At 39.8% G+C, this 27501-nt stretch overlaps 1 protein-coding gene across 6 annotated transcripts in view; it reads right to left on the bottom strand.

Moving 5' to 3' along the window:
* Nucleotides 1-1840: 1840 nt before the first annotated feature.
* KCNJ15 (potassium inwardly rectifying channel subfamily J member 15) overlaps nucleotides 1841-27501 on the bottom strand; it is a 37115-nt gene continuing 11454 nt past the window's right edge. The window contains exons 1-2 of one of the 6 annotated variants that reach the window (XM_035315768.1): nucleotides 25479-25780; nucleotides 1841-3955 (exon numbers count right to left, since the gene is read on the bottom strand). In XM_035315768.1, coding sequence (XP_035171659.1) covers nucleotides 2812-3939 — 1128 coding nt within the window. In that variant the 5' untranslated portion in view covers nucleotides 3940-3955; nucleotides 25479-25780 and the 3' untranslated portion in view covers nucleotides 1841-2811. The other 5 variants (XM_035315767.1, XM_035315771.1, XM_035315769.1 and 2 more) reach the window with 5 other exon arrangements.

The following is a 27501-nucleotide window of genomic DNA, read 5'->3' as shown; positions in this document are numbered from 1 at the left end:
TGTGTTCTTTTTCTTTTATTTTATTATCTTTTCTTTTTTTTTTTCTTTTTTTTTTTTTTAATTACAACTTTGTAGGACTGAAAGTTCAGAGGGAATCACTTCTGTGATGTAATACTTATTTCCAACACTTTTGCTTATGATGACTATTTCCTTCAGTATAACTTAATGACTGGATCAGACTAGTGATCCCAACAACTGTACTCTGGTGTACACAGGGACATAAGTCCCTGCCTGCTTCCTTAGGTCATAAAGTTCAAATCCTAAAAAATATCTGTTTAAGCCTGGAGCACTCTCGTCTTTAGGATTCTAATTGGCTGCCCCAGGAGTTCCCACACAACTGCATTGCTGCAGCTGGATAGCCACAGGACTTCCTAGATATGACAATTCAGAAATATGCAGGCTCCTTGGGACTTGACAACTTGGGACTGTCCACTGCAGGGTTCAAGACATTAGTTTTTTTTAAGATACAACCAAGAAAGTACGATTACAAAAAAAAAAAAAAAAAAAAAAAAAAAAAAGTTTTTGAAATGGATGGAATGCTCTTCTGGAAGACACTAATTGCTAGGTCTCTGCTAGGTGGGGATAGGATGAGAGGGAGGGCATCAGTTCAGTTCATCACGTACTCCTGGAGAAGAGCCACCTCACTTGTTGTTGGTGAAATCTGTTTTAAAGTCATTATACTGTTTAGAGAATGACTTTAGGAGTTACTGTGTAACTGTGATAATCTTACCTAGATAAGAAAGAATTAGAGTCGATATTTGATTGTTGAACTATGGAGTCTAAGATTTGGCAGAAGAAGAGTTAAGATGCCTGCACACTTTCACCTCAGAACATCCCAGAGCAGTGTTCTTTGAGCTGTAGGACATGAACCTGAGGTCTACAAAGTGACTACAAAACTTCACTGAATAATCACAGTTCCTGCCAACAAAACAAGCAATCAGACCAAATGAAATAAAATTGAAAATGAACAATCAATAATTTAAATGTTATCGTCCTCTATAGATCGTTGCAAATGAAAACTTGTATGACAACACAGCATAGTATCACCTGGAAATTCCAAAAATGCTAGGCAGGCCCTGCAATTACAATGATTTGAGAAACCTTGCTTGAATGTTAGTAGGTAGAGAACCTTTTTGATTATAGGTTAAGTCTCTCTCTTCAGGCAAGTACCTGGATCTCTGCCTTCTCACAACAAGACAGCTAACCATTTAGATACATGAGAGTTTTAAGCCTCTTATTCAGCCTCACCTCTTCCCACCACCTCGCCACGCCCCCAACACCCCCACAGTCTACATTCCCCCCTAGGCATTCACTTTTGGTGCCATGGGTAGGTCTGCACTCAACTTGCTGAATGCTTCTTTCGGAATCAAATTAAATTCACTTATAGTCTAGGATATTGTATTGCAGATTCCACCAGGGCATACAGGGCTGCAAAGCTAGGCCCAGTAACAGTAAGTATGATGATACAAAAAGTCCTTTCATCACTGCAGGCCTTGGTGGCTGTCAGGTCAAGACATGGACCTCAGACCCCAAAATCGTACTTAATACAGCTTTTCTTTGCCAGAGCTTTAGAGAAGTAAATCCTCTAGAAGTTGCGAGGTTGACAAAGTGGTACAAATCAGAAAAAAAATTCTAAGTCTCATTAAGAAGCTGACCTATACATAACTGGTATGTTATATGGACACCACTGCTACCTGGTTTGCTCCCCTTTAACTGACCTGTGTAGTGATGAGTTCCTTGTTTGTGTGCTGAATGTAGCTGCATATGCCAGGCATTCAGCTCTTTCAACATCTCCAAGGTACCACACCCTCTCCCTGTGCCACAAAGAGATCAGGAGCTGCTCAAATTAAATTCCTTTATTAATGGAATGGTTTTAATAGACCAAAAATGAAATGGATGAAAGGAATGCTTGTCCTTTATGGTTGCCAGAAAAAGTTAATATTGTCTATAGACATTATACAGCTTTCTTTTAACCAAATTAAATATGGTCTATAGCAAAGCAAGCAATCTGTAGAAATGCATTGTTATGCTGCTGTTACAAACTATTTACACTGAATAAAAAACAGGTGTCTCAAAGTCAGCTTTAACCTTAGTTGATTACTGTTATGATTTTGTGTAGCTTGCCCTCATCTCCCCTTTTTTTGCTATTATACTTACATCAGCCATTAACAAGGTTTTAAAAAGTGAGTGATCAAAAAACAGGTTGTGTGTAGCAGAAACAGAGAGAGAGCTCCCTTCCCCACCACCCAGCACAACTACTCTGTCACCTTCCTTTAAGATTTAAGAAGGAGTTTATCACTGTCCTGCAGACTTTCCCCACAGTTAAGTTTGTCTCTCTAATCAGCTTATTTTCCATGCCAGAAATTCCCACAAAGGTAATAACTGGTATGAGAATATACTTTTAAAATATACATATTTTAACAGAGCATATATTCTTTTAGCAGTACGGTGTGCCATCTCTGTGAATGCATTCACAGTAAAACCAAGTCAAATAAATATTTGAAGGAATCAGCACAGTGCATCCAGTTTCACTTTCCAAACAGAAAGTGATGTGTCTGCTTTTAGTGGTGGTATAAAGCAGAGACTTAATACAAATCCAACTTCACCAAGTCAAGATCATGAACAAAGAAATCCCACCTAATTACAAAATACTTGATTAACAACTCATCCAAACAAAGGGATAGGTTTACTCTGCACCAAAGCTATTTTCTGAAAAAGACTTCACTGCTGGCTTTATAACAGACATACAGCACAGAAAGAATGTTTTCTCAGTTTGCAGAAAGGATTAATCAGGATAGTTTGTCCACTCAATCAAACATTACTGTGCTGTAACAGCATTGTTCTCAGTTCCCTCTCTCTTTGATCCTCCTGCCTGTATTTCTCCTCTAATTTTTGTTTTTCAGAGTCCATACTATAAAAAGAAGAATCTGTGCTTCTCCTAATCTTCTCAAACTGACTGAAATCTGCAACATACTTTCCATTTGGAGAGAGGGAAACCACAGGCACGAATTCATAACCCCAGTGAATCTCCTCAGGGATGTAGGAAGTCCTGCTTTGACAGACAGCACTGGTGGACTCCACTGTGGCGTTCAGGAGCACCACAAGCTCAAAGTCCTTCTCCTTGAGATTTTGAGGTGTGAGATCTCTTAAAGGGCTGCTTTCATCCAAAATATGGTAAAACGTTAAAGGCAAAATGAGAAATGGACTTTCTGAAGAGGAGTCAACATTGAACTTGACACTGGCTTGATTCAGCAGGATTCTCTCCCCTTCTTTGGTTTCGTATGTCTGAAGAAGCTTCCCAGACAGCTGACACTGTATCAGAAGGCTCTTCCTCATATTTGCTACTCTGATCACCAGGCAAAGTTCTCCATTGTGTTTAGTAATGACAGCACAGTGGCTGAACTTAATAGTCTCTGCCCTTTTTTTAGGTCTTGCAATTTTGGCCAGAAATGTACCTGTGATGAAGATTTCAATCAAAGTGGTGATGACCAGTTGGGCCACAAGCAAGAAAATAGCATGTGGACACTCCTCTGTAATGAAACGAAATCCATAGCCAATGGTTGTCTGTGACTCCAGAGAGAAGAGGAATGCCCCCGTAAGAGAGTCTACATTCTTGACGCATGGCTCCCTCTTTGGGGTGAACTTGTTTATTTCTAAATCGCCATGAAGGAATGCAATGGCATAGTAGATAACTCCAAAAAGGAACCAGGTCATAACAAAAGTAGCAGCAAATAAGGTGAGTTTGTACCTCCACTTCATGTCTATAACTGTAGTCCACAAATCTTGAAGGTAGAGTAGGTAAATGCCATCAACTTTGTCTATCCGCACATTGCTGTGACCGCTTTTGGACATCACACGGGGTTTGTGTGCTTTGAGTGCAGTGTCGATGCCTCCGTTAACCAGCGGGACGCGGGACATATTAACTTGTGTGGCTTCCATTCTCACTGCTTCAGTCCTAAGGAGAGAAGAAAAGAAGACTGTTACTTAAAGAAATCAAAATACATAACTGTTTCTGAAAAGCATTTGAAAATGTTGATGGATAGAAGGTACAAACAATTTAAACACAGCAGTAGTGAATAAAAACAGCTGGAATATAAAGTTACCATCATACAATATCTGACATTAAAAATAACTTGATATTATATATATATATTTTTTTCCAGAAAACAAAAGAAAACAAAACATTCTTTGATTCTGGTGACTGCCAAATATGGAGAAGTAGGTTTCTTTTATGATAGCCTGCAAAAGAAATTTGACCAAGCTGAAATTTTATATTAGTACTTTATTTCTGTAAAATACTTTTTTTTCTTACGTTTCTCTAGAGAAGAGGCTCTTTTTGACTACTGCAAAGGTTTTCTTTAGTGCCCTGAAGAGAGACATCTGATCAAAATTAAAGTCGCGTCAGTGCTTGGTTTAGAACGCAGATCCAGTACACCACCTCTGTCTCTTCCTGTGACAGAGGCAAAATGAGCCAGACCAGCTTTCACTGTGAACAATTAACTTCCACAAGTGATTTACTCAATCGGATCTGGCTCTTTGTTGCAAACCTACAACTGATCTACAGGGAAACAAAGCAGACCTGAACACATCAAAGTTGAGTTTCGGAAAGGAATATTTACACCTAAAAACGCTTCGAAGCTGTTTGTACTCTATAGCACTCTGACTTTAAGAAGTCTAAGGAAAAAAAAAAAAAAAAAAAAAGGAGGCAATTCACAAAGTCAGCATTTTTAGCTGTGGGCCCTGACCTGCACGAACCCAGCAGTCATTGGACCACCCGACTCCTGAAGTTTGTTTACTGTTCATCGGTCCGGATGGAGAGTAAGTGTGCGGACACTCGGGACGGAACAAAGCCCACAGAGTGAAGCAGGACGGTGCCTGTGCCAGCTTGATGAGGCAAGTAACAAGACACGGCTTGCAGGACTAGACAGTGGTTACATAGAGCAAGGACAGTGCATGTTATACTCGTTTCCAACAACAAAACTTCCTGCTGAAAAAATAAAGCAACAAAGAAAAAAAACATCCCATGCATCCTTTGTGCTTTGGCAGGTCATACAAAAAGCATTGTTTTGTTCCATTGTTTTCCTCAAAAAGCTCTTTAAGTAAGTGATTAGTTTTTGTGAACCACCAAAAAAATAAAGAAATAAAAAAGAACATCTTCCTTATAGCTACTTAAAAGAAATTTGCAGGAAATACAAGATATATTTGTGGTACACACATGTGCCAGCCCAGGACATCAGTGTGATTGCTCACTGAAGTACCTTTCCTGTTATGTTAATTAAAGAGAATTTTTGTTTATGACTATACTCATCACAGTGTTGCAGGTTTTCTGGGAAAGGGTAATAAAACTTAACCCCCATTAACACCTGTAGCTCATTCCAATTTTGGTTTAACCACCAACATTTCTCTTCTGTCATCTAAGTGCCATTGCCATGTATATATATATATGTATCTATAAGAAAGGAATGTATCAATGATCCCAGTAGGAGATTCCTTATGTGACAGTCAAATCAACACGCAGTGCACAGCATGTCCGGATAATAAACAGGAAAAAACCTTCAAGTGATCTGAAAAAGAACAACGGGAGGAAATGGGGGGGGGGTGGGGGGGGGGGGAAGGGGTGTTAAGGGTGGGAAGGAACATACAAGCAACTGCTCTTTAGGCAAACTCAAAATCAAGCACTAGCGTCAGTGTGTGGTAAATACATGTAACCTCTGATGGGAAGCTTTTTAGGAAAATGCATGCTGTTTTGTGAAGAGGCCCTGTTCCACACACTGAGCTTTACCTGGGGTAAGCCATAGACATCAAACCCATGCAAAAATCTGTCTCAGAATAAGTTTGCCTCTTCCTCCCAAGAACACTTTACCTTAGCCATTACCTCCAGACCTAAACATTACATTGTCAGTCTAAATTTCCATGCTCCAGATTTCTAGGGCAAGGGATGGCTGGCCTCTCCAATATAGTGCTGGGAACACATATCCCCATATCCCTTCTCAGCCTACCTGGACGTGTAGTCTTGGCAGCATGCTCCCCAGGGCCACCAGCTCCTCCTTCTCTGGTGGCCACCAGGATGGAGACAGCCAAGGCTCCACCTTTCCTCCTCAGTGCTCTAGCTGGTGGGCTTGAGCTGATGTTGCAGGAATAGTGTTCACAGTCTTGGCAGAAAGCAGAGATCCCTGGTTAGGGTCAAGGGTGGCCAAAGACAAGGGGTATGTGGGCACTTGGCACTTTCCATAGCTCTATCATGTCCTGGAAACCTGGGCTTGCATATGCAAGATGTGTTGGCCATGCTGAGCAGATCAGGTCTGCCCCACATGTGTTGTGGCACTGAAACTTCCTTGGTGTGCCAGACGTGGTGTGGATACACTGCACTATTCATCTATAGCATCAGCCATCTATGGTTTCAATCCATATGATGGCCTACTAAGATTTCTTGACTCTTCCTCTTCTTTTCCCTGAAATGAGTTGCTCCTTGTCCAGGAGCCCTGACTAGAGAAAAACCTGACATTGCACACTGCCACATTTCCAGACCTGGTGAAGGGTACCTAACATCACAGATGTACCAAAGTGCTGTAGTAAAACAGTTCCTCCCACAAGACGGGAGGTAGAAAGGTAATTGCAAGGCACAACATCTTCCCTGGGCTACCTCAAGAAAAGGTCAGATGCAGAATTTACCAGGACACGCTTAACCCAAGAAGTGTGTCTTTGCTGCAGCCCAAGGCAACTTCTGGCGTGTACCAGACTGTTTCAACTCATAACCAAAGACATTTCTCACAGTGCATCTCTAGTGTCTCGATGTGCAAAATCAGACTCCACATGTAGGGACATCGTGGCAGAGCTGTTAGAGTATGGCTGTATCAGAGCTGCTCTGTTATCTTCTATATCCTCCCCTGATCTGTATTTCTGTATGTGACAAAGCTACTTGGCTTTGCAGTGATTTCCTGAAATGGATCCCAGCCAATTTCTGGTGCTTTTTTTGGTTGTAGGGTATTTTTTGTTGTTTTTACTTCCCATTTTTTCTCTTACATCACTTTTTCCTGTGTGATCCTAAATTCTTCTAGTGCTCTTTTCCTCCCCTGGGAAATTCAGGTTGGTTTCCTTTCCCTGCAGAAATACTTCCCTTCTTTGCCACACTGATACGGGAAAAGAAGATCTGTCACACTGCCTCACAGCAGCACTGCCCCCGCTCCCTGCCCTTACCACTGCAGCCAGCAGGAATTAGCTGGGGGAAAATATTCTGATGCAACCAGCAGTGGAATAAAACCAGGCTTCTAAGGAGATTTGTCCCCTGCCCTCCACTTCCCCACTGCTTCCTGAATTGACCAGTGCAGTATCCCAGAATAAACTGTTCATGGGTGTTTGCATGTATAAAACATATATTATAACACCTGCATTACTATTTACGATCCCATAGCTTCCATAGGCACCTCAGATATTCCATTACCCAACAATCCCCAGCAGAAAGATTTTTTTTTCTTTTTTTTTTTTTTTTCTTTTTTTTTTCTTTTCCCTAGTTTTCCTTCTAAATCAGAAAGTATATCTACTGTGGTAAGTTAATATAAACAAACAAGCCTGAATAATAATAGTAGTACATATTTTTACATCAAGAGAACATCTTCTGTCTGATATTTAACTGATTTTCTGCTGAAAGTATTTTTTGTTACTTAAAATAAAAAACTACACAAACTGTAACTGCAAATAAAAGTGAACTGAAGTACAGCAAAGGAAACAGATACTTCAAGAGGGAAGAAAATAAAGTAGTCTCAGGTTTGTCTAGCACTTTAATATCCTATGAATTACCTCCTTTCCTTGCGAGCCCTTTGGAACAGTCAAAGGAGACTCCCCATCAGAGCACATGCTGGTAAAGGAGTTTAGCACAGACAGAATCAATAAAACGTAGAGCTACATACCAAACCACCAACCCCGAATACCTTGATCTTACGGTAATTCCAGCAGCCAGGGATATAACAAGTACATTAACACTGCTTCCAGAGACCGCATTATCAAGAATTTGAAGCCAGCTTGCATACACACAAAAATGTTCCTGTTTCATGAAGCCAGATTTGCTTGTGCAAGATCTCTTCTGGCAGACACAACTGATTAAAAGTGTACGGGAGCATGACTTGTTCAAATGGCCTCAGATGTTTTCTTGTTTTCAAATCAGATATGCTTTGCCACTTGAGCAACCCCTTCACACCACTATACACTTCACTGTCACTTTGACACAGGAGCAAAACTTTAATTGTTTTTTCAACCAGCATAAATCATTAACAGGCTTGGAATAAAATAAAATTAAATATATATATATAATAAAAAAGCAAACAAACAAAGAAAACAAAGGTCAGGAAAGAAAACATTGAAAAGAACTACACAGTCTTACAGTCTTTAGATCTTTCCTAAGTTTGATGTGGTTCAGTAGATCATAAAAGTCCTTCCTGAATTCTCAGTGCTCTGCCTAGCATGAACACCTTCCTTTGGGCTATCCAGGCTCTTGGAGGCACCAGTCTCTTCTGTGTGCTTACCACCCATCAGAATCCTCCTCTGTTTCTGATTTATGGAATACAAAATTAGAGGACAAAAGGACAGGGACAAAAGCAATGGTTGCAAAAGGAATCTTCATCTCCACTACCAGATGCTGCATGCAGTCATACAGCTGGACACTGCTAGCCTGGATCCTTCAACAGAGTCCTTCAGCTCTTGGACTGACCAACATTTATTTGTGTAGTAGAGAGTTAGTGGTGTTAGGCCAGGATTTGGTCACACTGTGAACAATGCTGCCTTTAAAAACAAATTAACACCTTTTCATTTTCTTTCAAGAGAGGACCAAACCCTGAGAACTGTAAATATACCCTCAAGTCCAAATCAGCTCCTCAAACTGTATATTTAGCTCCCCACCTTTCCTCACAGCCACCCATCAGTGTAGGGCAGCCCTGCGGATGGTGACACTCAGGAGCAGGTGACGGTGGTGGCACAGCAGAGCCTGCCCGGGGGCCAGAGGGCTGCAGACCTGATTGCACTGGAGATCAGGGTGAGCGGTGTTGTGTGGGAGCTAGCAGCATGCTTTTCATTGCTCATAGCACGGCCAGAGCAGCCATTGACAGACCGGTATTTAAGAAAGTGAAAACCCAAATCCATCTTTGTCTCTCCTAGGCTGCCTGCCTGACATTTGGCCATGGAAGATGAATTAAAGCTGGAGAAGTATCATGGTGCATTGTTTCTGAGAGAGATTTGTACAGGAATCTTGTTCTTTCCAAGGGCAGGATGTAAGGCTTTGCAGTAACTATTGATTTACGCAGATGAGCCATGGAAACTACACTGATGCAAGCAAATAGGAAAACAACCAAGTAGGCAGTGAGAAGGCAAGAGATGACTCAAAGCTCATTGAGGTTAATAGAGAAACTTCCAGTGATTTCACAGGTCTCTGGATCAGGCCTCCAAGTGGAGAAAAAGCACATACCGCTAGTTCTGAACAGTTAGCGCACTGCTAGTGAGCCGTCCATCTGTCCTTCCTAAAATCTGCCCTCCAGCCTCTGCCATGGGTTCTGCAGATAAACAGGGGACTTGGCTGTGCACAGCCTTCTGTCTGGAAACCTTCATGTGCACCGAAGTCTTCTTTCAGAAAGAAGTAAGTAAACTGATCTTTTTCTGAAACTCTTTTTTTTTTTTTTTTTTTTTTTTTTTTTCTCTTTGGTAATACGGTTTATACAATGCTGTAGGAAAAGAGAGACACCAGAAACCTGTACTGCTCTTTTATTTTTAAGAATGCCTTTTCTTCAGTAGTGCAACATTCAATACTTTTGAATGTCTCCCTTGCTGTATACTTCCACTTCAAACTCTCCTTTTTCAAACACTTCATTAGCACAGTTTAGCATTCAAAACCTGCGTCCAATGTGATGCTTTTCCTACCCACTAACCTTTTCCCTGTTCTTGCTGTGCAAATCTCTTTCTACATGGACAAGTCTAAACAGACTCTGGGAGCTTGTCCTTTCCATTTCTGAGGAGCTGGGTGCCAGAACTACCCTGCAAGGCTGACAGGAGTGTTATTGTTACATTATACTTATCACACTCATACCCTGTAATTCCTTGCTATATCATTGACCTCTTTGATCAGCTGTAAAAACTTTAGTCCTCACATTAGGCCTCTGACACAGGTAAGCAACTCAGCAACACCACACTGGAGATGATGAACTAAAGAGAGGATGGGAGCAATGTCTTATCCCACTCTGCAGTAGCAGTCAGGACGAGGACTAGAACTTTAGATACCCTAATAACTACAGCTGTCCTGTTTTCTAGAATGCTTTCAGGGGCTTTTAGTAGCTAGGTCCTGTCCTACTTTCTCCCTGAAGTATTTCCCTTTTCCATGAGGTTATGTCTCATTAACCTATTTTCCTCCATTTTGAGAAATAGCCCATTCCGCTCCTCTTTCCTGCTCTCTGTGAATCAAAAGATTCAAACAAGTTATGCTTACTGCAACACCAGAGATGTGTGTAGATGGTCAGCAGAGTTGTTTCTCACAAGCCTGCACATTGCTTTATGTTCTACAGATATCTTACTTCAGGTTCACAGCACCTATTCTTGACCTCGCTATTACATGGTTCCATCCTCAAGAGCTTCAACTTTTGCAAGGCCTCAGCTGTTTGGGCTGAGGTCACAAGCAAACATACATTCTTATTAATTTGTTTCCTTCATGTGTCAGTCAAAACAAAATAGCCATTTCCAAAGTCAATGCCAAGACTATATGCTTTGGGGTGTTTCTACACTTATTTTAAAACAGTTTGGGTTTCTTTTTCTTCAGGAGTCCAGAAGCAACATAAGCATTCTTTGGTGCATACACTGAAGCTCACACTCTCCACGGCCAGCTGAGCACCCTAACAGCTTGACCACAAAGTAATCTTGATGCTTTCTGTCCTTATAAATCCTCATCCATGTAGTGGTGTCACTTAATTAGGAAAAGTAGTCTACCCATCTCGCTCATTCCTTATTAGCAAACTCCCCTACAAGGGTGGAAATGTGGGAATGATTCACTCCTGGCATGGGGTTGAGTCTTACCTCCACTTCCTTCAATGGTCAGATTTTGGAACACAAGTGGCAGCAGCCAGGCAGTGTGGGGAGCCTTGCTGCTCAGGAGGGAGTGGGGAGAAGAAGAGGAGGGGACATGCTGGGAGGAGGTTGAAGTCAAGCCAAGGAATGCCTCATTTCTGGCTCATCTTGCTTAGACACAAGATAAACACTGAGACATTTGGTGTCCTACAGGGCACTTTGTGACATGCCTGAACTCATAACTGTTGGGTGCCCTTCAAAAGGAGGGCCAGAAATGGAGGCACCTGCACACTTCAAGCACTTCCAGCTCAAGACAGAAGCTGGGCAAGGATCTTCTGCAAAATAGTTTTTCAGTTAGTCAACTAAGGCCTACCTAAGTCCTACTTAAGTACTTAATTCCTTTTTTGGGAACCGGCTTGTCCAAAGCCAACTGCTTTGGCTCCTATGAGTATGCGCTCTCTGACAGCTCCTGCTGCCCTTCCCTTCCTGACAGGCCACCTGGCTAGAGTATGCTCCCATGCGCTCGGTGGCCAGGGAAATCAGCAGAAAAAAGGCACCCAGAGAGACTGCTCTGCTCCTCTCTCAGATTTCATGTGGTTTAGCTACTTGCCCTGAGGCATATTTTACCTTTCTTTATGCGTATCTATGTACTACCTGGTATCAATCACCTAGGCGTAATCTCCCTGCATAAGCTCATGTGCCAAGACTGTTTCATGTTTCTGTACACAACCAAGAGAGGCTGTGTTTCCTTGTAGTATTTTAGTCACATGGTAGTTACTTTTATAACTGTATAGAAAATTACGAGCCTGAACCCATCTACTATTCACACTGAAAAGTCTGAACAAGCTTACAGGGAAGGGAGTCCCCTTTCAAGTCAATACAGAGCACAGAAGTACAGGACTGGGCTACCACCTAAGTTTGCCAGGACTGTTATTCCCTGCCCACTCTGTGATGGTTATGTCCTAGTTTTCTCCTCTTCCACAGCAGGTAAAGCAAAACACCTTGATTTTAACCTCACCAGTACTCACTCACTGCTTCACAAGTTGACAAATGCCTACTCAGCCATGGATTAATAGTAATATTTGTAAAGTTAAACTCACAGCAACTGATCTGCCAACCTGCAGGTGGTTTGAAATTTGCTGGTTTTGTTTCAGACCTGAGGAAGGCCTGGGACAGAAAGCTTGTCTAGTTTTTGTTTGTTTGTTTGTTTTTTACTTTTTATTTTTGTGTGTGTGTGTGTGTGTGTTTGTTTGTTTTTCTCCCAGTTCATTTCTTAATCTAATAAAAATCTCGTCTCATTCACAAACAAACAAGCAACCAAAACCAAAAGCACACAATTACTGTAGATTTTTAATTTAATTGTCAGCAGGTGGCTGAAAGCAAGTAGCAATGTGCCTAGTCATGGTTATGCAAGAAGCAGGGGGGAAAGTCAACATTCTTCTGATGCTGTTCACAAAAGCTAGCTAAAATATCTTCAGTCTGCCCTTCTTGGACTACAGATACTTGGAGCCTCAAATCCAGTTTGGGACAGACATCAAATCCCAACACCAGCCTTGTCTCACCCTGATGAACAGGGGCATCGGCTCCTACCTCTATGTCAACTGTACAGTACGAATTCATCCAGTGGCTCAGCAGCTCTCTTTTTAATCACCTTCTGTGATGCCAGTTCATTGCACTGTATCCCAGTCAAGTTGGGTTTTGTTTTTAATTAGTCATTGCACACCACGGCTCTCATAGCTAAGTGTAGGTGTGGCAGGGAGGTGAGGCTCCCTGCAGCGTGTCAGGCTTCTGCTATGGCAGATTTTTTTCATGTGACCTCTACATATGAAAGCTGCATTTCTTGTAAACCACAGCACTCCTTTAGCCCATACAATGAGAGATTATGTTGTTGGAAGAACAACCTTAGTACCTCATAAACATCTCACTGAATGTTCATAATTGCAGACACTCATGAAATAAACATTTGTAATTTTCCATCTCTATACAGTCATTAAATCTCAAAACTTAAATATCAGTCTATGCAAATAATTTTCCACTAAAAAGAAATAAATAAATAATAAATCTGCATCTTTTAAATATATAAAAATACCCATGGTATTGAAAATCTTGGTAGGGCTGCCTGCAAAAGGCAAGGAAACCAGCAAGGGAAAAAAACTTTGCACCTGCAGGTCAGTATATTGGATAAATTTCTCTGACCTTGTGCCTGATGTGGATAGAATCAAATCTAATTGGAGAAACAGCCCACCTTGACCCAGCAGGAGGATGGAGCCTGTTATAGCAAAGCTTTTCCTCTGTGACCATTTCTGTGTTTCTCTTCCTGTACTGTGTAGCTGCTTTGTCCTGCTTCATCTATGCAGAGTAGTAATAAATACAGGGTAACCTGTTAATTGAGCCAGATTTATGTCTGGTCTCTGCAGGACCAGGACATACCAGTGAATTTGGCCTTGTGATTTTTGTAAAGCACATTTCCAAGAAAGAGGGATGGGTTTGTCATGGTTTCATCTTAAAACTTGTTACAAGCTGATTTTCTCAAGAAGCTATTTGGTTAAGAATTGCCCTACCTGTGTGAACAAGTTCATACAGTAGAAAAAGTTTTCAAAAAAGTGACGCTTCTTTCATGCTAGCAAAATACAGCCTGTGAGACAAAGTATCTACCTCCCTCAACCTAACCTAATGATTTTTAAGTTGCATGTCTCTCAGGTAAAGCACAAATGATGATGCTGACACAGCAGACACACATACAGATTACTTGATTATTTTTTGATAATGAATGACTTTGTTGTGAATTACAGAGTAAGTCTGTCCTGCTTTCTCTTTGAGGTACACAACAGCTTCAAAACTGTTCATTTCTACTCCATTCTTTCTGCACTACAAAGATTTTATATTGCACCAAGTACCTGTTTCCCCTGATTGTTTATATCTGATATAAGAACAAGTTTTACTTGATTTCAATTTTTTTTTGATAGATAATTAACAAAAAAAAAACAAAACATTACAACTTTTAAATGCTGAAAAGAAAAATCAGTTCTGTCCAATAAAATCAGGACATGTACTATTTCACAGGAAAATATATATGTGCACTTATATAGAAATTACAGGGTCATACCTACTGTTTAAATTAATACTTTATGGTATGTATATTTTTATAAATGTGGTGGTTATTCTGTAAATCACAAGCAGTTGCAAATGTGAAGTACCGATGTGGGAGATTTTGATGTATTTAGAGACAGTTTTGAATGCCTCTTCATTAGCATATGTTTCTCTTTGTGTTACTATTTCCTTTAATAAAGTCTCTAGATTGTGACACAGAAGAATGTCACGTCACGATGTGACATCCACAATGACCAGTAACCACAACTTGTGGATATGGTCTTGGAGTAAAGTCTTTGCTCAGTCAAATTTCCCTTGAGCTTTGCCAATGCAATGCCCAAATGGACAAAGCACTGTCCCTGGAAGACCACTGGTGTTGCCCAGGGGCTCATACACCCCATCCCCATGGCCACATCCCATTGGCCACATTCCCATCCTGACTCTGCAGCTGCCCCTGACCAAGCTGTGCCTCCTCACCAGCCTTGCTGAGGGTGGTCTCAGAACCCAGGGCTGATAGAAATGGTCACAGGGGTCCCAAATATCCCCCAGACACTGCATTGGTGTATAAACCAGGGGCTTTCACCTGCTGTTTTGAAGTGGTCTGGGCCAAATTAAAAACACCAATGGCACTTTCATATTGGTGGAAGGCTGCTTATTTTCAGTAATGTCTAAGAGTTTTATTTCACAGCATTTTTTTTCTCTCTCTTTTTATTTATTTTCCCTGACCAGTCCACGGATGTGGTTAATTTAAGGTTTAAAGGCTTTTTCTCATACACACACACACACACACACACCCATATATGTTTTCCACTGAAGTCTGTGCTTTTTCCTAGACCCACCCAAATTCCAGTACATAGCTCACTTGTGTGCCAAGCTTTCATACTCTCCATGCACTGAATGGAAAAATACCCTTTTTTCCACTTCTGCACATTTTGGGGGGAGGAGGGGGAGGGCGGGTAAAGGAGGTGGAGGAAAGGCCTCTAGAGGAATTTAGTTATACCTGTTATTTCAGAGCAAAGACATGAGATTCCCAGCATCCTTGGAAATACTGTTTCCACACTTGGATGGAGGTGCATGGGGTCTGATCCACACTGCTTCCTTGGGACTCTGTAAATGTGGAGTGCTAAGGAGATTTAAGTATTAACAGTGGTAAGGTAAAAGTAGCATAAACTGCTGGGTGGTGTGTGTCTCAGTTCTGTTTATGTAAGTGCTTCAGTAGTGCTCTTCAATGCATTGATATTTTATGAGAGGGATGAAAAAAAATCAAAGTTTTACAGTGAGAAACATTAGGGAGTTTTATATGGAAATGATAGTTTTCACCTGTATCATTCAACACTCCATTTAGTAGAGTATTTCAGGCCTTGAGTACCTTGGTGAAAGGTGGTATGCTGAGACCAAAGGGCTCCTCTTCTCACCAGTAGTATCCTGGTAGAGAGAAGACTGCATGACCCCCACCTTTCTACTCCTGCCTATGTTTTCCATCCTACAAGGGCCACAGTTGTAGCTCATGGGGTGGTGAGAGCTACCAGGCCATGGGGAAGGGGCCAGCAAAGCCCTGTTCCCTCCCTCTGTTGCATCTGCAGGGTGAGCCCCAGGGTTGTAATAACACTATGTAAAGCCTTCTGTATGGCACTGTCATCCATGCATATTATCTGACGTCCAATTAAGGTTGGTCCCCCTTGAGTTGTTCCCACTAAAGGCATTAATAAAGTCTCTCTGGCTTACAGATTCACCTAGTTTCATAAAGCCTGTTGGAACATCATTTCTGAAGCCTCTGCTCACCTACCAAATTAAGCTGAAATTAGCCTGTGGATTTAAATACATGGGCTATTTGTTTCCCTTAGTTGTGAGGAAACTGAAGTGAAATTAAACTAAGTTAAATATTTAGCCTTTCTGCCAATAAAATGTTATCATTGTACAGAACCTTATTGTCAGTGTTATACTGAAAATAAATAAATAAATGACAACTATATTTTTTAAAAGAAAAAGATGTTTCCTAAGCCAGTAGACTAGGAGGTTACTTAGTCCTAGATTGTATGTCTTGCAGATAAATTCAAAAGTAATCAGAGGGAAAAGAATATTTGTTTTCCTCATTGCTTTCCCAAATTACTGAGTCCCTGCCAATTTCCATGACACAGACCCCTCAGTCTGCAGCAGAGACTGTGGCTTCTGAAAGAGAGGAAATAGCATGAAAGTACTGGTGCACATCAATGTTTTGCAATTTTCCCGCCAAACCAAGAAAATCAAAACAAACAAAAAATGCACTGAGATTGAACCAAAAGAAAAGTTTTTTTGGCCAAATACAATAATAGTAATAATAATAATAATAATAATAATAATAATAATGCTATTCTGGACTGAAGACACTATTTGTTCAAACCAAACCCTGTTATTTTGATTTTATGTTTATATAGATATGTGTGTATGTCCAATTTAAATCAGGTGAGGAACAAGACCTTGCTTGAAATGAAAGATCATAATATCTATCTTCTACAAAGTCAAAATAAAAGTTTATACTTTTCAAAATTGTTTTCAGACTTCTTCAGTCTAAGCTGCCTTATCTTATAAACATGAATACACTAAATCTTACATCTGACCTAAATCTGCATTTTCAGCCCTTAAGACTTTTGGCTGAAAAATCCCACTCTTCTGTAACTGGAAAGGCCAGCTGGGTTTCCTGGCTGCTCCAGTGACAAGTGAAACTTGTGCAATGAACTACAGTCCATCCTAGCCGAAGACAGCAGAAGCAATGCCAGCCTGCACTATTGAGCTCTGAGGATTTAATTGTGTAATTCACAAGTCATTTTCCTTTGTCTTATAGCTTCTTGGGAATCTCCATGAAACCTTTGTGGTGCTACATTACAACATGCTGAAAAAAAAACAAAAAAAACAGTGATGTGCACAAACAAGAGAAAAAGCTCATGCTGGTTTTCAAAGTCTCTGTATTTCCTTATTCTCAAAGGAGGTTATTTTCCTTGTTTATTTACACATACCTTATCTTTATGACTGTTCCTTTATGATCCCATGTCATCTCAAAAGCTCAACAATCTTTTACAGTTGGAAACCTGGGAAAGTCTAACTTTGATCACTGAAGGAATTAGACTGAATAGGACATTGTTCATGTTCTGTTGGGAATAGTTTCCTACAACATTCAGAATACCGCAAACTTATTTTTCAAAGTCTACAATATTCAGCAACTTCTACCTTGTGTTTTTGTATGTTTTCCAGATGCTATGAATTTCATAAATTGCTTTGATGTTTTCCAAGTAGCCTGATTTATGGGAACAAAAATACCACCATTCCTCAATTTCTTTCTGTCGCCCTGTTACAAGGCTTGATACATCAATAGAAATATAGCCTGGCTGAAGAGTCCAGGCATAAAGAACAATTGGAGTTAGAGAAAATCAACTACATTTCCCATAAGAGATCATTAATTCAGTGGAAAAATCAAACTTTTTGATCTCTAACCTCCTGTACTTTTCCTGTAATATTTACTTTTTAAAAGACACAATTTTCTTTGTAAAACACTGTGTAACCAGACCCAGAAGACACTTCTGTGTCATTTTAGTACTATTGACTAAAATTAATATTTAGTAAATAATTGTTGAAGATAAGTGATTGCAAAAAGTAGCTAATTAAGATTATGAATATATCAAATTGCAGCAGCATGTTTCAAATGAAGTTAGGATATGGCATTGATAGAAAGTTTCAGAGACTGTTATACCACTAGGCAGCTGACAGCTTAATAGCAATACTGAAAACTTCTTTCAGAGCCCTGGTGAAAAACCCTGTCACACCCGTTCTTTCCCAAAGCCCATGATCTGCCTGAGAGTGCTTCTTCTGCTCCACTCACTGTACAGTTGAAACACCTTGTTGGTAGGCAGCTTGATGCCATGGCATCTCCAAAACCCACCTTTTCTTCATGTCAGTCAACCAGAATTTCAGTTCTTTAATTAGCCATTTCCCAATGAGCTTCTTGTTCATAGTCCTCCTCATCTGTCTCAGGAACAAGGCACTCAAACTTCTTGAGTAAAAATTGTATTTCCTTTCTAATATTTCAACTGTAATTTTCAACTTCATTAACAGAAACATCTCTTTACTTCATACCCACGAAGCTCGTGCCCTAACCTTTCCACAACTACTGCCCTAGTATTCATAACTTTGTTTTCTTCTGTTCTTTCTTGATAGCTCACTGCTGTGTCTTATGAATGCTTGTTACTGGGTATTTTTTGTTCCCTTCATGTTTCAGGCACTTCTTATTACATGCCAGACCAGCTTCCCATTTGACATATATGAAATTCCACCACCACCACCTTCCAAACTAGTCCAGAAAATACACCTGCTTTGAGACACATTTCAACTTTAACAAACATCTGCTAGTCATTATGTTCACCTAGCAAGTAACACATCTGTGTTGCATCATGCCTCACTTGCTGTTAGATTTGAAATCATTTTAAGCAGATCTAAAGTTTTCCTGTTCTTTGTTCAGCTCACTGCAAAGCATATTGTTGACCTACAGCATGATGATAAATAACATGATCAGATTATATGTTCTGCATCAGTATTGATAACAAATGATTTGTTTTCTTGGAGGCACCCCCTCTTCAGGAAGGCTCTGACTACCATGCTTTTGAAGCCTTGGATGTTTCTTCTTTATCTACCAGTAACTTTTGTCTGAAAGAAATTTGGATATTTGTTTTTCTTAAAATTTGCCTGTGAATTTGAGATAACTAGAAACCTCAATGTGAGACAGTAGTTCTGATTTGGCTGCCAAACATGTACAAAACTGAACCACTGGAAAAGGTACATACACTGTAAGATCAGTTATTGGACTCCCTAGGCTCTGTTCACTTCAGAAATCTAAAAGATTTCTGCCTAGTTAGTCCTCTAAGTTACGAGAATCAATGGAGAGAGCTTGACACCTTCACCCAGAAAGTCTATCCCTTCTTTCTCTATTCCTGGACATGCCCATCTCCCTGCAGTGCCTGAAGATCTGAGACCAGATCTCTAACTTTTAGACAGCTGAGATTTACCTTATTCTTGCACCTGCATAGCAAATCTAGTGCTTCTGAGAGGTGACCGTTTTATTGCTTGTATGGAAATCAACTGTTCCAGTGTACGTGAAGGTACACCCACACTTCCCATTAGCACCAGGCTTACGTATGTAAATTGTATCACATATGTGTATACTTTAAGATGGAATATCCTAAAGAAATACATGTCAATCTAACTCATACTAATGAAAACTTGTGGGTTAAGTCCTATGACAGATGTGTGGTGTAGAATCTAATGTAAGATTAAATAACTTGGTGTACTTTTCCATCATACATATAGTTTAGTTATCATAAAATAATGTATATTATGTACTGAAATAGATTAACAAGGTTCTTCTGTAAAAAGCAAACTATCCAGGACACTAGAACAAGGCACAGTGATATGTCAGCTCTGTTTTACAGGTTCTTGCCAATGACATTCTGCACCATATGTCAAGTTGCTTGTCCATATCATCAACGTATACATTGTCACCACAACCCTTACCAAAGTACAGAATCATCCTGCTTGTGCTTCAAAGGGCTTCCTCATGTAATGTTTTTATATGTGCACCTCTAAAAATGATGTCTGGGTCTCCCTGCAAACTATCTATATCCCACATCTATATCAGCTCTGCTTTTTCACATCCACTAATGTCCTGCATCTTTTTCACCACTGCTTCTTTCAAAGGTTCCTCTTTTCACAGTCCTGATCAAACCTGCCCCTGCTTCTCACCATGCCTAAACTCCCATTCAGCAAGACAGTACTAGTAATCAGCTGAAGAAGAAAAGAAGACTAAGCCAGAGCAAAGCTGAAGAATAGGGATAATTTATTTCTGTTAATAGCATCTGCAGTTTTGGGAACACAGTAAATTCTGAAACTTTGACCATTGTTTTCTTCTGAAGCTGGGGAATGGGAATCTGATCCTCATCCAAAGAATTTTGTGGATTCCAGTGTTAATGTTTAAGTTCATTTAGTATTATTAGTAACATGCTTAAATCAGTTTCTAGTGAGAACACAAAGTTTATTGACTTCTGTGACACTTTCAGTCTTAATTCAGCAGCATGGGTGGTTCAAAAGTTTCTTAAGATCATTTAGATTAATCAGAAGAAAAAGATATTCCTTGATTGCCTAATCACTATTTACAAGATCTAAACAAGTAATGTAGCATTTAAAGACAACACCCCCTTGCCCCCCACTCACACACTCCTTACGTTTTAACTAGTTGCAAACTAGAAATGCATCTGCAAAGGCAGAACCTAGCACCTAGATGCAGTAGGAGGAGATGTCACTGGGATCATTCTGCTGGACTGTTTTCTTGGACCTTGGCACATAAACATTATACAATAGTCTTAAAATATTGTATGTTCCTTATCACCTGAGACTTTACCTAGGGGAGGGAGATTTACTACCAATAAATACTATTCTGAGTCATGGTCAAGGCCCAGCTTTGATCATTTCATTCTGACAGAAAAAGAAATCAACACTAAATTTTAGATATTCTTTATATATATATATATAATATATATATATATAATACGTAGCTGCAACAATAGAACAGACCAGGAATGAAGTAGACCAGGCACTCCTTAAAACTTGGGAGGAAGCACCCATAATGTTGTGGCCTGTGCTGAGGAAAGGGAGTGAGGTTTGTAGCCTTAAGCTTGTTGACAGAATTAACTCAAGAAGAACAAACGTAGGAGGAAAAATAAGATACATTATTAGGACTCCTGGCAGTATGAATGACCCTTAGACCTGTAAAAATCGAACTGAAGTACAACATAATTCTCTGAATTTTGCTTGTTGAAATCTGTCTCACAAATGAAACCAAAGAAATCTTAACTTGGAGCTCATGGTGAGATGCCACCACCTGAAGAACCTCTATAATTCTCATAGCAGTATTAAAAGGCACAGTGCAAACAAGAACCAGACCTGAAACCTTTTGTTTGCCCATTATACATAGATACAAATTGCATTGTTAGTTTTCCCACACCTGCCTAAGTTGTGTTCATTCACCTCTAGTCTTCTGCAGGATATTTCAGTCTTTAACTCTTTTTTATGCCTTGACAAGAGATTTTCGCACCTTCTACTTAGCATATTTCACAACATGTAGTCCACATATTGAAGGCCAGCACCCATGAGCTGATGTTCACTATGTTAATTTATAACTCATAAATGGAGTCCCTTATGACAGATGCCTTTCTACCTAGTCCTAGATAAAGAGGGGTTATAATTTAAAAACAGAAAACCAGGAACAGGCAAGAGACCAACCACCATGTACCACAGAGGCCACTGAGTGTGCCTGTTAATGAGTCCCAATGCAGTAATAAAATAAAATGCAGCCTTAAAAGATTCTATCTTTTTTAATCTTAGGCTTTTGCACGTTCAAGAATGTTTTGTCATTTGCCTAATAAAATGAATCATATTTGCAAGTGTTCTGTATCATCCAAACACCTCCTCAAATGTGCTGATTGCCTTCAGTGTTTGAAATAAGCCCAGCCTTGCTCAAATGCTGTGAAAGTTGCAGAAAACACACCTTTTACTCACTGCTGCACTAGCTGTAGTTTCGCTGTTTATTGTGGAGAGAGGGGACTGTTGATAGGTTTGGTGTTTAAGTGTTTGAGGAAGGAAACTTTCAGGAAACATTATTGCTGGATAAGGCAGCAGGAAACTGAAGCCTGTTTGCTTGGGTGAGAGGCAGGAGGGGGGTTCAGAAGAGGACAGCTGGCATGAAAGTTAGCAAGAGTAAGGGCAGGAACAAGGGCAGGAAGCTTTGAGTAGGATAATCACTAGGCACAAAACAAAGGGGCATTTAGGGAGAATGTTACAGATGATCAGAAATATACAGAAACATTTTTGGTTGAAATTTTCCATGGAAAATTTACTTAATGATCAAAACATTTCAAACAACTATTTCATTTATTTGTTTGTTTGCTTGTTTATTGTCAGACTGTGCAATCCAACTAAGGAAAAGGGGACACTTTCATCATACTAAATTTTCGCTTCTTCTCTTCATCATTTTATGCTAATGCACTTGTTAAGTCATCTAAATATGTCTACTATTTCCTATATTGCTTCAGTACTGATTACAGTAATTTATTCAACAGACAAACATATTTATCATATAGCCTCAATCCAAAAGTGCTAATTTTAGATAAGGAAAAGTTCAAAGTGTAAAACTAGAGACGTATTCTGTAAGCTATGGTCTAACTCAGAGTGAATCACCTCAGTTAAAGAAATGGAGATTAAATTAATCTAATCAGGCCATACTATTGTTCCAGTTAAAACTTATTTTATCACTTTTGATTTACAAAAGAAAGGTGGCATACCTAGTCTCTCTAAGCATGGACAAATCTAGCTGACAATCTCCATGAGAAAAACAAACTAGAAAGGAGTCAAATGAGGTTTTAAAAGCTACTAAGCTTCAGTTCCCAAGCTTTAGACTTCTCCACCTTAAGAGCCAGCTAAAATGCAGTATGCCCTGGAGGTCACATTTCAGGGGCTAGTTTGAACCTAGTGGAATAAAGACATCTCTTAAGCAAAAAGCCCTCCTGGGAAGAAACAGAAAGGCAGCCCTCTCCCATACCTCGGCAGACACAACACAGGGAGGGCAGAGGATTTGTGAGTATCAAAATGTATAGATCAAAATGAATCACTGTAAAACCTAAGGGTGGTGTCACTGGCCACTGACACCTGCAAAGCGAGACAGATCTGAGTGTGGAGGCCAAGGGACTTCTCAAGCCTTGGTGACTAAAAACTTGCAGGGCTCTCCAGTGTCACCAAGGGTGTCCAGCAGACAGACAAATTCTGCATAACACCATGCTACTTCCCTGAGATACACGCTGGGTCCAACCTATGTCCCAGCAGTATGGTTTCAGCCTTTCACCATAGACAGCCCAAGGACTGCAAAGGGCTGTTGGAAGATGTAATTTGCCAAAACCTTTTCTCCCCTCAAGTAAAAATGACTGCAGATATATTTTCCCAACAGGGTGATAATACTAAGAGCACTCATGTTTTTTCTTGTTCCCTTTCTGCCTAATCATGACCCCTAACTTCCCATGAACCTCAGAGATTGCTAGTCATACAAAGACGATTTCATACTTTTAGAAGGTGAGAAAGATGTTGTGGTTACTACTTGCCATTTTTCTTCCTTCCTTCAGTCCAATTAGTAATGTATCCACTGATTTTGGCCACTATCCATGTGCATTTCACACCATTCAGAATAGATAGATTTAGAATGAGCAAGCAGTTCAATTAATTTACAGCCTATACAAGAGAGCTGCCTGTTTGAACTATGCCCTGTTTATTCCAAGAGCATGTACACACTTAATGCCAAGCTATTTACCATGTTAATGAGACAAATACATTGAGTGCTAAAGAGAGCCTCAAGCCTGTAGTAACTCATTCAGGTAAGTCATTGTCATTTCCAAGGAGTTAGGGACAGCTTAGCTGGAATGTAGCTTTCAAATATTTTACATTTAACATTTAATGAATTTGTTTGGACTGAAATGTTTGATTTTAACTGTTTGATGTTCCAGCAATTTTTATTTTTTTTTTCCTAATATTTATATACACAGGAGATACAACAAAGTAAAGAGTTTTTGCCTTCATAATTTGAAGAAAAAAAAAAAAAAAAGTCATCCTATAATCAGTTTTGGTTTTCCTGGAAGCAAAGAGAATCTAAATTTATTTCAAAACTTTCTGAGGTTGAGCACGCAAAACAGTTAAGTTTCTGTTTTTCTTGGCCCCTCACAAGAGTACCATCTGGTACTTCACAGCTTTGGTCTCTACCTGTTCCCAAAGAACACAGCCAGTCCATGTGAACTCTGTGTCTTAGGAGAAAGAAACAGGAGAGGAGGAGAGAATAATATTCCAGACTGCTTTAATGAAATCTGGACAAACAGAAATTTCAGCTCCAATCAAGGCTGTGGGTTGATGACTTCTTTGTTTCATTGCATGAGGAGCCAAGATAAAAAAGAACTGTTTTCATTTGAAACTCTATAAAAAGTAACAGGAATGAAGTATTGTATGTACACTGGAAGACTGAAGCCCAAGTCATCTGCTGCTGTTTTTGTCTCTAGGCCATGCCTCATTTACCAGGGTGAAATTCTTGGGGAAGTTTTTGGTCTCGTCTACACTCCACTCTACAAAAGCAGTTCCAGTTTGTACTGTACAACCAGCTGCACTAAGTTACTTTTCAGGCTTGTTTCCCCCCTTCTATAAACTGATTATTAAAGAGTGCAGAGAGCATAGTGACATTTTACAACAAAGGAAATAAAAAAGACGTTTCTGTAATAGCAAGTTGTCCCCTTTCCCTCTCAGTTTTGAAAGAAGAAATCACAGTTAACAATATCACAGGAGAATACAGACAAAAGGCTTGGCAGATAGGTACTCAAGCACTGTGATCAGAAAGACCCTAGCAATGCTTCTATTTGCAATACAGCTAAAGGCAAGTGAAGAAACCAGGCTAGTTGAAAAGTAATATAGACACTCCTGGCTTACAAAGGAAAGCTAGCTTTGTTCCTTTTTGCAGTCAATACGTCATGGAGAAAAATAAAATAAAATAAAAAGGAACTTATCTGTAAATCTCTTTAAAGCATGATATCTATGAGAAAATAAAAAGGGAGGCAAAAACAAGCTACACTGAAGGAGAAGGGAATTTGCACCACAGCTCACACTCTGATTACTGAGGATAAGCCAAACCTGTTGTAAACAAGTAATGTGAAGACACATGCAAAAGTTGGAAGAAAATGCATAATGTTCTCCAACTCAGACATGTTTACATTCCTTATACCTACCACAGAAAACTTACATAATCTTTTCTTATACAGATAGGTAACAGGGACTGGATAAAGTTCTAAGCAAATTTTCCCAGTATGTCAAGTAAAACTGATTTCTGCATTGAAAAATGAACAAATGACTGAAAGACATGACTTTAAGAGCCCCTAAAGTGCTATATGTTTCTTTAAGAAGAAGTCTCTGACAAGCAAACATTTACAAAGATAGATCCAGGATCTGTCCCCCTCCCCAGCACACAAAAATATCAGCCACACACATTACAAACCTCACATTCAGTAGCTTGCACCAGTGGAAAGACCAAACCATGACAGCTTTTGCCATATCATCGCTAAACTGCTGTATCTCCAAGTTCACAAGAAGGAATAAGCTTATAAACAGATTTTTCTTTTACAGCCAGTTTCTAAATCCTTAAATTACTAAAATAAGAAAGACATTGGAAAATAACCTACTCATTAGCTTTCAGTTCCGCACTTTCCAAAATACTGTAAAGCATGTATGTATTTTTGACAAATACCTCTTACCTGTAAAAGAGCAATGTTCAGATTCCTTACTAGATGTTATCGTCATGACAAGTCAAACAATCTTTTTTTATAAAAGGTTGGATGTCTTTTCAATAAAGCACATGTACACAGTTTAAAAAAAAAAAAAAAAAAAAACCCTCAGAGAGTCTCCCTTCCCTCACTGTCAGTCAAAAACAAGTTGGAATAAGTCTGAGTTGGAATTACCTGAATAAAGAGACTGGAGAGAGAGAGGGAGGAGAGGGAGGGAGGGGGAAAGAGAGAGAGGAAAAAAAAGTCTGAGAGGAGACTCAGTGATGTCAGCAGTATGTCTTAAGGAAATCTACAGCTGAGCCCAGCAAACCTTATAACTACATAGAACTCGACACCCAGTTACGTGGTAAGCAAATACCTGCTTAAGAGGAAACTGATGTACTTTTACAGAACGTCAGTTAATCTTTGAAGAAACTTTAGCCAAGCTGATCAAAGTCCCTTAAAGGCCTTATTGCCTAAATAAATAAGGTTACAAGTGGTTGTATAATGTTAAGAAAAGAGTAAGAAGAATTAGAAGTCAACATTATTGATTACCCTTTTCCTGCTGGCAAAAGCGAGTTTGAAACTCATCTGAAACACATTTGTACCATGGTTGTAGCACACTGAGCTGTAGCAGCCACAGATGCAGTTGAAATCTCTGACCACCAAAGTTTCCAGTCTGTTTAGCCACTACACTCTTCCTCTTTGATGACTTATCCTGGGTTGGCTTCAGTGCCTTCCTGCTCATATAAGATCAGATGCTAAAAACACAGATAGTGCAGATTGGGGGAAAGATCTTACATTCTATATATAGAAAACACAGGTAGTTCTGATAGGGCTGGGGGAAAGTTGGATACCTTTAACACAGAGAGGAATAGATGTGAGGGTTTTCCATCCACAAAGCCTGTACACTACCTTTGGTACCATGCCAGTGTTCAATGGGATCCCCAGAGCTGAATGTAAACAGAGACAGTGTAAGGGGAGACACTGCAGCACTAGAAAGACTAACATGGTTGTTCTTGGATACCATTCTGTGCCCATATTCCCAGAGATACTGATTCCAGGAATTACATATCTCAACAAGCTAGTCCAGCACAGCTGTAGTTCTGCATCACTCGCAAAGACATCCCATGGCCCAGCCGTTGCTGGGTTGCCTTCACTTCTTTTTGCTCAGGGGAAAGGAGATCAGCACAGGGTGAGTGGTTTACAAACAAAATCCTTCCCATCTCAGATTCATAGAGAAGACATTAACAAAAGCAAAATCTCTCATTTCCTCAACAGAATCGGTAAACAGACATTTAAATGTCATTAACAACCATGAATAATGTCATGATATGCAACCATAGGAAACTGGAGGCTGGAATCCTACCGTCATGTGGTAAAGTATGTAGGCATTCAGGCAGTGCCAGTAGGCAGCAGCTGTTTTGCATTTAAAAAGACAACAGTTAGATGTGATTTTTTTTTTCTTTGCCAGAGACTAAAGAATTTCACACGACTTGGATTGTTCCCCAAATCCATGAACCTGTTGCACTGGTATCTCTTTCTCTATATTTACTATGAGGGAGATGGCAACAGCTCCTATCAGTTTTCATTATAAAATAAATGCTTGTGAATATCTTTTTCTGCTTTCAGATAGGCTCTTCTATTTGCAGAGCCCTCTAAAATGTCATGGATGAAGCACCTATACTAGAAATTCTTTTTCACCATCCAATTAAATTATGTTTAGCTGTAACTGAATTTGCATTATTAAAACTCCCCAACTGCAACTTTCTTTTTCTTTCTTCTGGCAGTTTGGAAACCTGCCCGAATCATAACTGATTATGGATGCTCTAATGTGCTAGTCTCACACATCTCCCAAATCAGCATCCACAGCAATAAGGTGCATGTGAAATCAGCTGTAGTGTAAGGGATTATTAGGAGAGGGTAATACTGGGATATGCTCAGAATGAAGCTTTTCACACTTTGTGCAAACACACAACAGTTCAGGTTTTAATTATTGCGCTGTTTTGCTAAT

Source organism: Oxyura jamaicensis, chromosome 1, assembly GCF_011077185.1.
Source record: "Oxyura jamaicensis isolate SHBP4307 breed ruddy duck chromosome 1, BPBGC_Ojam_1.0, whole genome shotgun sequence".
In the NCBI taxonomy this organism is placed as follows: Eukaryota; Metazoa; Chordata; class Aves; order Anseriformes; family Anatidae; genus Oxyura; species Oxyura jamaicensis.
The sequence above is the reverse complement of the archived record's forward strand: the minus strand, read 5'-3'. Positions and strand labels throughout refer to the sequence as shown.